At 40.0% G+C, this 14,823-nt stretch overlaps 2 protein-coding genes across 2 annotated transcripts; one reads left to right on the forward strand and one right to left on the reverse strand.

The window, feature by feature from the left end:
- Positions 1-2,915: 2,915 nt before the first annotated feature.
- Positions 2,916-6,724, reverse strand: LOC109474653 (probable tRNA N6-adenosine threonylcarbamoyltransferase, mitochondrial). Its single transcript, XM_019775001.1, has 10 exons — positions 6,396-6,724; positions 5,924-6,023; positions 5,540-5,634; positions 5,343-5,405; positions 5,039-5,168; positions 4,720-4,930; positions 4,249-4,391; positions 3,869-3,999; positions 3,270-3,341; positions 2,916-3,121 (listed from the first exon to the last, which is right to left on the reverse strand). The coding sequence occupies exons 1-10, from the start codon at positions 6,722-6,724 to the stop codon at positions 3,040-3,042; spliced, it is 1,356 nt and encodes a 451-aa protein (XP_019630560.1). The 3' UTR covers positions 2,916-3,039.
- A 3-nt stretch (positions 6,725-6,727) lies between these two features.
- Positions 6,728-14,251, forward strand: LOC109474642 (ankyrin repeat and zinc finger domain-containing protein 1-like). Its single transcript, XM_019774990.1, has 14 exons — positions 6,728-7,258; positions 7,631-7,727; positions 7,958-8,187; positions 8,397-8,512; positions 8,656-8,760; positions 8,887-8,935; positions 9,116-9,338; positions 9,633-9,899; positions 10,348-10,629; positions 10,725-11,190; positions 11,616-11,727; positions 11,812-11,991; positions 12,400-12,467; positions 12,948-14,251. Exons 1-14 carry the CDS (start codon positions 7,001-7,003, stop codon positions 13,063-13,065), a joined length of 2,571 nt encoding a protein of 856 aa, XP_019630549.1. The 5' UTR covers positions 6,728-7,000; the 3' UTR covers positions 13,066-14,251.
- Positions 14,252-14,823: the final 572 nt, after the last annotated feature.

Raw genomic sequence — 14,823 nt, forward strand, 5'->3', positions numbered from 1 at the left:
TTATATTAAGTAACAAAATTTAACAATGGTTTTGGGAGTTCCACTACAATGAATGGAGGGAAACCACCATTATTACCATTTTTGAAATTTGGTCACGTCATCCTTTTCACAACTATAAGGGTGGCACCTTCCTTTCATGAAGCTTTAACCTCTTCTTTACAGTTAAGATTACTGTGGTTGACTTTGGCATTCCAAGGGTGTGAATGGGGGTTTCATGAAAAATCATTTTGAGTAGATCAAGTACCCAGTAGTTGAGAATTTTCAAATGCCTTCTTTCTTTCTATTATTTCCTTCATTTTTCTTGCAGTTTGTTTTCTTTTTCTTTCTTCTTTTCTTTCCATCTGTCCTTTTAATCTTTGTGTTACTTCCCACACACTCGAACAGGTGGTTTGTCCAGCATTACCTTGCTGTGACTGGTATGTAGAACAGACATCCCCGGCATGTACATATATCTGACAGCCAGGGGAGTTTTTACCTTCCACAGTCAGGAACAATTGAAGCAGATACAGACCAAACTTTGGGTCAGATTTTTTTTTTTTAACTTTTAGTTTTACAGTTATTGTTGACTCAGAATCAGAAGGTTCTTGGTTCGAATCCTTGGCAGGCCCCGGTGTTGTGCCCTTGGGAAAGGCAATTGTCATTTGTTTGATATGTCAACCCTTCTACCACTGTGGTCAATTGTGTGTATTCATGTTTGGGATTCTGATTTTCAGATTTTTTTTTTCTGAAATATCTGAGAACCAAAAAAATAAATTGGTGCGGACATTAGCAACAAGCGTTGTATTGGTGTAAGACCCAGTTTTGAGGTAATCTTCTGACACCACAGTATCCTGTGCAGACCTTGTATCCGTCCTCCTACCGTTTCCTCATCCTTCTTGTCATCTTATAAATAGTAAGCTTAGAACTCTCGTGAGCCAATAGGAGAAGCTTTGCAATCTGGAGATTTTGAAAATAACCTACTATTGGTGACAGATGCTGTGAAATGTTAGCCTGGTTACCAAACCTATTTGTGGAGAGGATGTAGGACTTGGGAGCTATAATAGGTTTGGTAACCAGGCTAGTGAAATGTCTGACTCTTCATAGAATTTTTCCATCTGCTTGATTTGTTACATAACCTATTCTACCTGGATGTCTATATGAACCTTCATCAATATGCAAACACAAAGCACTTCAGCAGAATACTGCACCTGCAAAAAATCTGCAATATATTGTGGTCTTAGTACTTTGGCAGAATGTCTCATATTTGAGGTCATATTCACACATTTCATTTATAGTTTTCAAATGTTGTGTCGGGAAAGATATTGCCAAGTTGTGTAACAGGAAAAATTTTGATGCAATGTTGACCAAACATCCAACAGAAACTGTGACTTCGTTCAGGCATTCTGCTGACAATTGTTGGCACATATTGAAGGCAACCATTGATATGAGATCATGACCTAATTCCAACATAAACCTCACATGATTACGAAAAACCTATTACTGCATACAGTGTCTAATGTTTTCTCATTTTGCATAATGATTTTGATAATAGACTTATCTTGCCATTAGAGATTGTTTATATCTGTATCCCCAAAAATGCTCCCTCTACAAAAGGTTTTGGTAACCTGGTAGCATAGTCATCAATAAACTATTAGTATATCTATATATATATATATATGGATTATATGTATATGATGATTGCCATTTAAGTCATTGCATTCTGACAAACCGGAAAAAATTGTTAAATTTTGCCATCATTTTGCATAATGATTTTGATGATAGAATCATGTTGGCCTTTAGGGATCATTTAGATCCTTATCCCCAAAAAGGCTGCACTCTACAAAAGGAAGCTTTTGAATAATCTTCTAAAACAGTGATATAAACAAAAAGCCTACATTCCTAGCAGAATTTGAACCCAATTATCCGTGTATTCACTCACCTGGCTTTTACAGACACACCTGGCTTTATTTTCTGTCAACCGACAGTTTAATGTGGATTTCTCATCCATCAAACTATGACATCACATCCCAAGTGGTTTTTGTCACGTACAAAATATTGTACTCCTTTGTGTCATGTATACTGATATGCATATAAAATTACCTTATTAAGGGTTGAGGTAGTTGACAATAACTATTTTATAGCACTACCGTATGACCTAATTCCTTATATACGTGTACATGTAAAATCTCCAAACCTACGTACCATTCGATTACAACAATGTATGTGGTACTAAATACCTAGTTACCCGGTATTTTCTGTAGATAATTAATAAAAAGGAAACAAAGCTCCCCTCTGGGTCTCAGCCTTCAGAATGTCCCTCTATCAAGTAACTGTAATACTGTATCTGGAAATATTGCGAAAGGGATACAGAACTCCCCTTCGTGAGCCTTTAGAATCCCTCTTCTATCAAGAGACAAAGTCAAGCCCCCTCCCAGACAGTCTCGGGAGACGGGGATTAGACACGCTAATCTGGGATGATCTCCTCTGCTTGGAATGTGACCTAATGAAGCACTTATGCACATGACATCATCAGGATTAACTGCCTACAGCTATTATGCGGGGTTTGAAATACCCACGCTCAGACTTACTCTTGCCGCACAAGTCATATTTTTTGCAAGACTTGTAGGAGACGTGAGGCACAAGTTATCATTTGCCTACAAAGCGCCTTTTTGGCCAGTTACAAAGCAGAGACCCCTAGCATGGAACAGAGGTACTGCATGACTGCAGGCATGACATGCAGATGTAACAGAACCGCTTAAAACTAGAACCAGAAAAATAAGATAGTAAAGGAAAAAGTTTTATTGTACAATATAAGGTACGTATATTTTATAACATCTGACAATGATATGCTACATGAGATTTGTATCAATTTTACCACCACACTTGTTTGTAGAGTAGAGGTTTAGTCCCATGTGCTCTGGTTAAACTTGGTGGCATTGCACTCTTGTGTAATACAAAGTTAATCAAGAAACAGGATAAATCTTCAAGAGTGAACAAACAAACAAACAAACAAACAAATTTTCTATCGGTACAGGAACGATGCATACCGGTACTGAGAGGTCATGTTGGTATTTTGATTTTTGGGCTTGTCTTGATTCCTGCATTAAGAACATCTGTAGACATGTCAACTCCGAGAGGACACCTGGAATAACAGGATAATTGGGATTTTAAAAATTATGAGAATATGGAATGGGAATTTAAAAAATTTACTTATTCTTATCTGAAAAGATGGAAAAAAAGAAAAATGGATCAAGTCAGGTAGTGATTTTAGATAAAAGTCAAAATCCGACCTTGGCTGAAACTCAACTGCTTCTGGGTCTTCAGCGATTCCCCGGCCTTCTTTTAACCACTCCATCCCAGTCCTTTATACAAAAAAAAGGGGATATAAGTGGCCAATTAACAATGTGAAATACCAGTTGAAACGAAATTCTGATAACAGTACCAAGGACAGTGTTGTCAGTGTGAATGCTGTTCAGTACCAAGGCCAGTTTTGGTAGTGAGAATGCTGTTCAGTACCAAGGACAGTGTTGTCAGTGTGAAATCTGTCCAGTACCAAGGACAGTGTTGGTAGTGAGAATGCTAGTCAGTACCAAGGACAGTGTTGGTAGTGAGAATGCTGTTCAGTACCAAGGACAGTGTTGTCAGTGTGAATGCTGTTCAGTACCAAGGATAGTGTTGTCAGTGTGAATGCTGTTCAGTACCTAGGACAGTGTTGTCAGTGTGAATGCTTAGTTAATGTTATTTAGTTCCAAGGTCAGTATTACCACTAAAATACAGTACAAATACTTAAAATACCACTACCACTAGATACTACATAAGTACATGTACACATGAAAGTCAGGACAGGTGAAAAGCACACGGAAGGAGGGAGAGGATGTGATCTTCTTACCATGCTATCATGACACCATTGTCTGTACACAGTCTGGGTGGTGGACAGACCAACCGGTACCCAAACCGGTCTGCAACTGCCTGTAAGGACTGTCTGATGTACATGTTACTGGCCACTCCTCCACTCAAAACCTATAAACAAGCAAAACTGGGATTAATAATATCTGCTATTAGACACTTTTGATATCTTATGATCTGAACATGCTGGGGTCACAAATTTTGGATAGTAGAATTAGCTCTTTTGCTTGTGAATAAGTATGTAAGTTTGACCCCCTTGTTCTGGAACTACTGAGGCATTTGTTTGGTGAAGCTATGTGGTCGTGGAACTCTTGTTTTCAGGACTGAAGTCAGAAACACCACATTTCTTTCCCTATGCCTTACCAAAGCCTTGCTGTGCTGTGGAATGATGTGTCTCTGTTGACAGTAAAGGACTGCCCTGTGGAGTCTCTGCATGAGGTGTTGTGTGGCCGTTCTCTGGAAACTCGCAGCGATGTTGTTCACACAGCTCAGAATCTGGTTTGAATCTGCAGGAATACCTGAGAAAAGAGAAAGAAAGCAGAGCCTGGTACCCATCCTTATACATGTACCACCTCTAGTCTAGTATTTGCAATAGAGAAACAGGGCTTGAAATATGCAGGTTAGTGCAGGCAAAATTGGAGCTGTGCAGGTACTTCTGATGTCTACTTCAGTACTTGCACTGGTGCATTGTATTGGTTGTAGGTGTAGGCAAATTTTTATTTGCTGCATTGACTGTTACCACCTATGAAGTATAAAAGGTAATAGCAAAATGGCAATGGTTTCTGAACAGTTTTTAGTATGATCCACGCACATTTTATCTACACTTTCCTATACATGTACCTTCTTCCTTTTCCATTTTATCAATGAGTCTGTAGGTCTGATTTTTGTGTCCGGAGAAGGAGAAGTCACAGTTAGCGTAGCGTGCCATGGGGACTGTGAACCTGAAAGCCTGGCTGTCTCCTTGTGCAGCGAGGACCTCTATAGCCTGTCCACCGCTCAGGGTACTGCAGTCAGGGTGGTGCTTCAACTTCAGCTTTCTGGCAACCTGGAGAAAGATGATACTGAGTATAAGAGTTGTTATGCTAACCCTAATTTAGGGTTACGCTAAAAAAACAGAATACAACAACAGTGAAAGTCTTTTCCTGAAGCATACCTGGTCAAAGACGACACCTGGAGCTTCATCTGTGGTGCTGCCTAGCAACAGAAAGTCACCGATGCCCCTAGCAACAGCCAGTAAACAGTGTCCACCCGACAACAGGAACACCAGAAAGGGAAACTCTATACTGCAGGGGAAAATATATTCAATATACATTGTGTATTCCAATTGGTATTGAAGACAATTTAAAATATATCATTATCTATATTGTTCAATCAAAAAGATGAGATGGAAGTTGTTGTTTTTTGTAAAAGGGTTTCAATGATGACACTTGTCAACAGTTTTTGCTATCATATCTTACTTTTCCATCATTCTGGCAGTGAGGGCATGGGCCTCCATGTGGTGAACTGGGATGAACGGCTTCCTAAAGAAGAAAAATGGAAGAAAAAATTCACCATATGCTACAGCTTAAGTTCAATTTTAACTGAAGAACTTAGCATAACCTAAGATAAGAACCAGAATTAATTAGCAGAACCCATAAAAGAACAGTTTTCTTACCCAGACTGTTTGACCAGTTTCTTGGCATACTCCACACCTATCTGCAGACAAAGGGCCAGGCCTGGCTTTACTGTAGCAGCAATGGCCGTCACATCCTGTGGGAGGTGTAGAATAATTATAACGTTACATGTACATTAGTTATGCAATCAGGGACTGTTAGAGCAAGTAGAAGACAAACTCAGTTAAACTTTTTGGGTGGTTGATGAGAGCCACGCCTAGACTGAGAGCTGATTATGACTTTACGCTTTGCGGCTAATGTACTATTACAAATTACGTTGATTTTTAGGGAGGCTTCCTACGGATTACGAAGACTAAAAAGGCCTGATTACGCCTTACAAAAATGGGCAGACACGCCCCCAAGGAGGTTCAACCATTGCAGCTTACCTGTAATCTGAGGCTAGCCATATCCAGTGCACCCTGTACTACCTCCTCTATGTGATCTCTGTGTAGCTGCTGGGCCACAGTCGGGACAATGCCACCATGTCTGTTATGTAGGAATAGTAAAAGTACAAACACTTTTAGACCCTCTCTAGAATGTCCAAAAGACTTGGAATATCTGAAATGTGCGTACCAAACGGTTCAGAACCAAGAGGTCCAGGGTTCGAATCCTGCTAAGTCACCAACATTGTGCCCTTGAGAATGGTACTTTACAGTCTACTTTCCCCACTTCGCTCAGGTGAAAATTAGTAATCCAGAATGATCATAATTTTTTATCATGATCGTGGGCATTAAAAGAAAACCAAAACCAAAAGCGCAAGTTATCTCTCTATGTAACGTTAGTATTTGGCCTATATCTACTCCTTCCAGCCACCTCCCGAAGCCTGGTAGAGGCTTCAACTTTAACACAAGGACATACTTGAGGTGCACAAGTTTCTGGGAATGTAGCGCCTCGCCAAGAACACTGCCTCTGTCGTCCACCACGGCAGCTCCCGTCTCGTCACAACTGGTTTCGATCCCCAGAACTAGCAGACGACTTTTTGAGTCGGCGTCGTCTGCGAATGTCCTTATTTGCGACTTCTCAACAGAAACAACCTTTCGAAGGTGCCTAGGTACATTAAAATTTCTGTAAGGTATCTTATGAAGTCTTCTGACCAACACGTTTGAGGACATAGAAGATTTAAAAGCGTATTTTTGTACGATTTGTAAGGAACATTTTCGACACATTTCTCCAATGGGCGCAGCCATCTTGGAAGTGAAGGGGTCTGGGTAAAAAACATGGCGGACACCAATGCACAATTTTGACGTCTTGCGTCGAAATCCTCAAAATTTTGTGTACTTAAGCTCAGGTTACGAAACTTGGAGTAACCATGTACTTACTTTGATACCCAGGGTTTGTATACCGTGAGTTATTCGCGCGATCTTATTTCTTGCTGTGCAAAATCCGCTGCCATTTGGTAGCGTTTCGCCCCCCTCCCTCTCTAGATTTTGAATTATCTAACCAGGTGAAAGAGGTAAATCTCGATGGCATCTTCACCTGTGAAGATCGTGTCCCTGTTCGATGAGTTGGTGTGTAAGACGTTATTTGATGGTGTCAAACTCGCGCGTTCAGCCATTGAGGACGATGGGCCAGGGACAATACTACCCGACATCGTCCCGGAGAAATCCGGATCCGGAGATCTAGAAGAAGGATCCGGAGCCCTGCTGCCGAAAGTCCACCAGGTGTCGGACCGCCGGATGTGTTCCTTCTGCGACGTGGTGTTTTCTTCTCGTGAGGAACAGGTGCGGTGAGATGTAACCTCAGACACTGTCCTATTAAAGTTCTCTGTACTTTTTGTGGTATCTAGGCCTTGAAAACCTCATGGATATCTGAAGTGTTCATGAATTATATTTCAGGTATTTACTAATGTTGCATTAGAATAGAAGATCTCTCTCCTGTGTCATCATTTCTTAACATGGCAGAATTATTATAGTTGATGTCAACCATCATTACTAGTCACTACAGTGATAAATGTATTTTGTATATGTTCCATTGTTGTTCTTGTTCATTTTCCATTGGCTTGTAATGTACTAATGCACAGTGGTACTAATGTAAGCATAACAAGTTGTTCTCCACTTGTTGTTTAATTTTAATGATGACTGATTTTAATACAGGTCCTACACTACAAGTTGGACTGGCATCGGTTCAACCTGAAGCAGAGGATCATGGGAGCTGAGCCTGTCTCCGAGGAGAAATTTGAAACAATTTCTGGTCAGTTATGATGATGCCAAAAAAGATGCAACTGTTAATGTTATACGTATAGCTGTTAAAGGGGGCCCAAACTAATTTTTTCTGCCCACTGTGGTACAATAAGTAAATGATTAAGGAACTAAAAAATATATAAATGAATATGATATCATTTTGTGTGAATTTAATTTATGTTCCAGTCAACTGACTTTTCTGGTAAAACACTGCTTCAATTCTTACTGGCATTTCTTCAGGTGATGTATCCAGTATCTCAGGATCTGACACTGAAGAGGAAGACTCTGAGAAGGCAACAGAAGCTCAACGTACAGCGTCTCCAAGTCAGGGTAAAGCCAACACGTCTGCTGACCCTGAAGAAACTACAGACACTAAGGACGGGAAAGGAAGGCGGTCGGCAAAAGTGTTCTTCAAGAACTGCACAGGAGAAATCTTCTCTGTGTATCGATGTCTGCTCCATGGCAAAAAGGTACCGCACAGAGGGTTTGTTTTTATGGTTACCTTTGCAGAAGGAAAACATGTTATCTTCTTCTTCTCTCAATTCCCCAAACAAAAAAAGATCAATGATCTGGACTGTCACCATGGTATCAGGTACTGTAGACACATTGGGGTGTTGGAATACATTATGTAGCAAGTTGCAGAACAGAGCCAATCTTGTATATTGTTGCATGTGCACAGGATGCTCCAGACAGTGAAGATGACCTGGTTTCCATAGCAACAACCCTACCCACTCTTGCCAACTGGACCATACTGATGATAGCAGGGGGCCACTTTGCTGGAGCAGTCTTTAAACAGTAAGATATGCACCACCCTTCTGTCACTCCAAAATCTGTAGTGTATCAGTTCTTGGTTTATCTTTTCTGTGTTCAGTGACTTGATGGTATAATTTGAACCTTGAAGTTGAACATGGACATTTGCTGCTTGTTTTTGTTCACAGATCAGAGCTTGTCGTGCACAAGACGTTCCACAGGTACACAGTCCGGGCCAAACGTGGGACAGCTCAGGGGCTCCGCGACTCCAAACAGGGCAGCAGCCACCCCAAGTAAGGACCAGAGATAACTGTTAACTAACTACTTACCAAGTAACTATTAGAGAAATGAAGTACATGTAATCAATCCTCGCAAGACCCTAAGTGACAAACTCTAAAGGCAGTTGTTTATATTTTCAGGTCAGCAGGGGCTAACTTAAGGAGGTACAACGAAGCAGCTTTAAATGAGGTAAGTTTTACCTTCAATTCAATTCAGAGATTAGTTTGCCTTGATGACTTGTTCCACCATGTGGCTCAAAAACAGTGACAATGAACTACAACAGTTCCTGAAAGTAGTCAAACATGATAGGTATTGTTAATTATTAATTTTCTGGTTTGGAATATAAGATTTTTTTTTTACTCTGCTTAGGACATACGACAACTGCTAGTCTCCTGGTCAGACCACTTGAAGTCGTCCCATAAGATCTTTGTGCGAGCTCCCAGCTACAACAAAGCCACCTTCTTCGGTGGGAAGGATGCTCCACTGGACAGGAATGATTCCAAGGTCGTTACGGTGCCCTTCGCGACCAGACGGCCGACCTTGAAGGAGGTCACAAGAGTCCATGAAGAGTTGGCTACAATCGAGTGCTACGGTTGGTTTAGATCAGCAGCCTATCATAGAGCCTAGACTCAGTGTTCTAGCCAGCCTGAATTTTTTTCTGTCATCTCCCTGTTAAATGCTATTTCTGCATTTTGAGGGGTAGACTAAGCTTTGTGTAATGACATTTCTTTCTTATCTATCTACACACCAATTTTTGGCTGTCAAAGATGATGGATTGGGCAAAATTTTTGCCCATCATGAGTGGAAAAATAGTATTAAGCATAGAGTGGAAAGACAGACACTGGATGTCTTCACTTACTTAGTGAAGACATCTTTTTTTCTATAGGTGCTGATTGCAAAGTGAGAGATCTCCCCCACAAGTCCCCATCACGTACCATCCCTAGAAACAACCCCGGCCGAGAGTCACCAAAACGCCTGCAAAACGCCAGGAAAAAGGCTGAAACAAACGACGCAGGTTCTGAACCTGAGGGGAAACAGACGAGAAGACCAAAGAGTGGGAAAAACAAGAAGGTCGGAGGTCAGCAGGCGGAGGCGATGGAGGATGAAGACTGCGGTCGGGACAAGAACAGAGGACCCAAGCAGCCTGATCCAGGTTTGGCAGCTTCTTTCAAAAGTTTTCAATAGACTGGTTTATTGTTGTTTAACATATAAATCCCAGGACCCTCTGGCAGCCGAGATGCATTCGGCTGAATTGTTGGGTCTGGTTACAAAATACAATTACAATTACAAACGCAACACACAGCTGTTTACACACATAGGGATAAGAGCCAATAGCTATACAGCATTCCGGTTGGCGAATTTGCAGGTGGTGATTCCTCTTGCTGATTGGCTGTTGAGATAATTGGATCACACTGACACTTGGCATCTTGGCTTATACCTCATAGATAGGTATAGTTATGGTAGTTATAGTATAGTATGACTATGAAGTAATATCATAAAGTAATATTATGAAGCAGTGTAGTAGTCAATTTGCCCAAAGTGATAGGATTGGTAAGTGGAAGGGCAGCTACTGTAATAAAGAAGCATTTTTTGTTTTTCAGAGTGTCTTGGGAGCTCCAGTGATGACAACCAAGATGCCTTGATTCTCAAAAGTTCCTTAGAAGTCATAGACACAGTAGCCACCCTTAAGGAGACAGGAGGAACCAAGAAACGCAGGCCAAGGAACAGGAAGAAGAAGGTGGACAAGGAGGACAAAGGGGCAAAAAAGGTCACAGATCGTACCAAAGACACCGCAATGGGGGAGGGTGATGCAAGGAAGAAGGCAGAAACACCTGACATTGAAACAGCTGAAATGGAAAAGGAGATAAAGAGATTAGAGAAAGGTGAAGAAAGTTTCCTTTTTCTTTTATATTTTAGTACCACATACACTTCCAGTATACTTGTGTCCTAAATACTTTATCACTATCTTTTCTCTCAGAGTTGGCAGAGAGACAAGTCAGGAACGCTCTCTTCACCTGCTGTAAGGCTGGAGATGCTGAAAATCTTCAGAAACTTCTTAGACATCTAATCGTCTCCAATGATGCCAACAAGGGTGCCGATCTTACGTCTACCATGTCAGAACAACAATTTCTGGGTGATTGTGCAAATATAACAACCCTAGACTCCTCACTCGACCAAGACAACATGCAGTCTTTGCCAGAAAAATCTACCTCAGAGGAAACAAGCCAAGACAAAGCTACGAGCAGTTCTGCTACAGGTATTAACACTGAAACAGAAGATGGTACGACACTGCCTGCCCCTGGTGCTGTGTGTGTGATCACCTCAGACACGTTAGTGGAGACTTTAGATGACCATGGATCTACCCTGCTGCATGTAGCGGCCCGGGCAGGCAGTAAGGCGGTCATCAACCTGCTTATGGCTGCTGGGGCTGACCCATCTGTCAAGTGAGTCTGTATTTTGTATTTGTGTGTAATTTTTTCACAGACAATACTGCCAAAGAAGACCACCCAGGGGACTGTTAAAATCTGAACTAAACACTAGAACCAACTATGATTGTAAAAGCACATTCTCATCCCATACTACAATCTTTTGTAAGGACTAAATTAGTCTATTAGTATGTTTGCTGTTGTATAGCAATAGGAGCCAAACTGTCCAAAGAGACCACTCAGAACACTGATGAAATTTGCCTATAGACTAGAGCTTCCAAATGATTGTAAAAGCAATTCTCATCCTATACTACAGTCTTTTGTGAGGTAGAAAAGATAATAGGTAGGTGCCATACATTGTACCTTGTACCATGTTTTGCAATAATTTTTTTTTTCCAGTGACAAACAATTGTTGTACAGTAAAGTTTATTTGTTTATTCCAGGGACAAGAAGGGCCGACCGCCCTACGTGGTGTGCAGCAGTAAGGAGGTACGGAATGAGTTTAGGAGGTTCATGGGAGAAAACCCCGGCAGATACGACTATGTCAAGGCACAGGTAACTTTTCAAACTTCAAATCTTTAAGTAAAAATTAGGGAAGAGAGAATCAGTGAGCTAAATATATAATTTTTTACACAATAGATCCCAGCACCCCTGACAGCTGAGATGGAAGAGACCAGGGCTGCCAAGCAGGCTGAAAAAAGGAAAGCACAGAAGATTGCAAAAAAGAAAAGAGACCAAGAAGAGAGGGAAGAAAGGATGAAGAGAGAAAAGGAAGAGGCAGAAAAGATCCGATTCGCTTCTCTTAGCGATAGAGAAAAGGTAGTTTGTATAATCAGTCTGGTGATAGGTTTTGCATCTGTATTATTTTCCTTCTCTTAGATGTAGTGATGACCACCCCCATGTAGCCTGTAGTTGGTACCTCCCAAGTTGAAAGGACATCCCTCAATGCACACACACCAGTCTAATTTTTTCAAGCCTTCGATTAGTAATCATTGATTTGCACAACAAAGGGAATTGTGTTGTCTCTAAGACTGAGAAAATTTTCTGTTGAACTCTCAGAAGAAAAGCCTACTCTATATGTGAAGCATTAATGGAGACCTTAATAAAACAAAGAAACAAACTTTGAAGACAAACTTTTTGTTTTGTTGTTTAACTTATTTGCGGCTACACAAGCTATTACGTTTTTACAATATCCATAGAAATTGTTACATTTTACTGTTACCACAGAGAGCGCTGGCAGCAGAGAGAAGACTAGCACAGCAGGGGCAGGATACAACAGGGCTAAGTAATGCCAAGTGAGTTTACACACATGCAAACTCACATGCATACATACACACACAGATATATGGTACACACACATAAAGACAGGCATACCATGGTCACACACACATACATGCAAACACACACGTACACATGGTACATAGATACAGACACAAACCATATGTATACACATATGGTACATAGACATGTACACAGACACACGCACATGCACATATGCACATGGACTTATACATGCAAATGCACACACATGAACACCCATTGGACAAATTTGTACATACATGTACATGTCTTACAAACTCATACACATGCACACACACACACATACACACAGACAGACTTTGGGTAGAGAGTAGAGAGAGCTGTAGTAGAGAGCTGTTTTTCCTATAACAGGCATACATTGTACACATACACATAAATGTATACCACATTAATAAGTGGCATCCTTCTGAAGTAAGCAGTGTTTGTTAATGATAAAATTTCTGTTCTCTCTCCAGTCGGTGCTGGGCCTGTGGTGAAACCCTGTTTGGCAAAGTTCCGTTTGAATACCAGGACTTCAAATTCTGCACCATGAAGTGTTTAAAAGAGCATAAGAAGAGCACGACATCGCAGTAATACCAAATCTGTTGCAGGTACGATGAGCTTAAAATCTAAGATAATTTGTCTCTATAGTTAATAGCAATTTTCAGCTCTTTCGGTCATTGTGCAATTTTAAGGGACCGTGGCTAATGTCAAACAAGAAGATTGAGAGCCACCTCAGGGGCTTTGAAGGCAGATGCCTCAGAAGGCAAAAAAAAAAGGATCCTAAAGATGCACTGGGAGCAGAAAGTCACAAACCAGGAAGTCAGTAGACGCCCAGGAATTCCGAGCATTGTGACAGAAGTCAGACACTTTTTGTTGTAGTAGCAAGTAGTCCAACAACCTTTTTGTAAAAACAACAAGACAGTCCAGAATATTCTATCATCTTGAGCAAAGGAGAAGCTCTGTTTAATGATTGGTAAGTACGAGTGCAACATCATGAAGTCTTGATACATTTTTTCTATGCCTTGCTTACATGTATGTGAACAATAACCGCTCAGAATATAAAACAACTTGCAACAACAGTAACCAAAAATGACATATTGCACTTGGACTTGTTCATATAATGTATTTACATAACATTATCTATATATTTCACACATGAAAAGGTCCTAATCGTAGTAAATGTTGTGCATATTGTCCTCAGCTTTTTGAAACAAAATCTTTGAATAAATACATGTATCAACATATATTGTAAGAAATGCCCACTTTTTTATTAAAAGTAGAACACCTCTTGAATCCTATAACTTCAGTCAGCATCATAAAGAAAAAAAGTGGCATGATTTAAGATGATTGCCAAAATTTTTATATAAATATTATATAGTACTTTCAACAAAGAAATGTTTCAACACTTGCCTTACCTGACTTTTATGTCCTACATGTATTTGTACATGATTAAATACTTATCAATAATAGTAAGAATAAAAAAGCTAAAGCTATATATATGGTACACTTTTCAAATGATTTGACACAGTTTCATTTAGGCATTACACAGCAAATACTGTCTGACATAATGCACTAGTCTAATAATAAGAGGTATTTGGAATTGTGCAATGCTGCCTTTTTACTCTTAAATAGAAGTGTTACTGTAACAAACTTCAAGAGGGAGTCTCATTTCTCAGTTACAAGCCAGACAAATTGAATTTTTGACAGCAAAAACTTAATAACCACATGTACTAAACCTTTAATTTTCATATTTGTCTCAAATTAAAAACATATGCTCATAGGGAGAAGATTGAAAAGGAAATTTTACATGGGTAGGCATAGATAAACATGTACACATAAATAATTGAATGTTATTGTATTTGTTACAAAGAATACTTGTTCACCAGAAATACAATAAAACGAGGTAAAAACACCTTGGCAATATTTCACTATTAAAACATGTAGAGTACATATTACACATATTGATAACAAATGCTCAAACTTTTAGTATCATAAAGATACTATAGAGTTATATCAATTATTTTAAAATCAAGTTCTGCCTCATTTCAAATGCGATAAGATAAATTGCATTAAAGTGATTCTTGGGGGAGGGTTGCAGAAATGCAGCCTGGATTACTTTTGACACTAAAACGAAAGTCTTTAAGTGATCTTAAATCCCAGCAGTATATCATACATGGATGGTCTAGGTTCAACATCTTGCTAAGACATTTCACGTAACTATGGCAACTGTCATCACATCATTCTCTAATTTGGCAACCTTGAAAGAAGTCAGAAACTACATGACGTATTATAATCTCGAAGCAGTTTCTATTTTAGTGGCCAAGACACTATCAAATTGGACATAGCTTT

The sequence above is a fragment of the Branchiostoma belcheri genome, unplaced genomic scaffold (assembly GCF_001625305.1).
Source record: "Branchiostoma belcheri isolate BF01 breed outbred unplaced genomic scaffold, Haploidv18h27 scaffold31, whole genome shotgun sequence".
Classification (NCBI taxonomy): domain Eukaryota; kingdom Metazoa; phylum Chordata; class Leptocardii; order Amphioxiformes; family Branchiostomatidae; genus Branchiostoma; species Branchiostoma belcheri.

Bases quoted from the DNA above. Each gene is read 5' to 3' on its own strand.
- LOC109474653 (XM_019775001.1), bottom strand. From the start codon at position 6,724: ATGGCTGCGCCCATTGGAGAAATGTGTCGAAAATGTTCCTTACAAATC. The intron at 6,024-6,395 runs GTATGTCCTTGT...CCTACATAACAG, and splicing joins CAGAAACTTGTGCACCTCAA to ACATGGTGGCATTGTCCCGA. The intron at 5,635-5,923 runs GTAAGCTGCAAT...CACCTCCCACAG, and splicing joins TGGCTAGCCTCAGATTACAG to GATGTGACGGCCATTGCTGC.
- LOC109474642 (XM_019774990.1), top strand. From the start codon at position 7,001: ATGGCATCTTCACCTGTGAAGATCGTGTCCCTGTTCGATGAGTTGGTG. The intron at 7,259-7,630 runs GTGCGGTGAGAT...ATTTTAATACAG, and splicing joins TTTCTTCTCGTGAGGAACAG to GTCCTACACTACAAGTTGGA. The intron at 9,339-9,632 runs GTTGGTTTAGAT...TTTTTTCTATAG, and splicing joins GGCTACAATCGAGTGCTACG to GTGCTGATTGCAAAGTGAGA.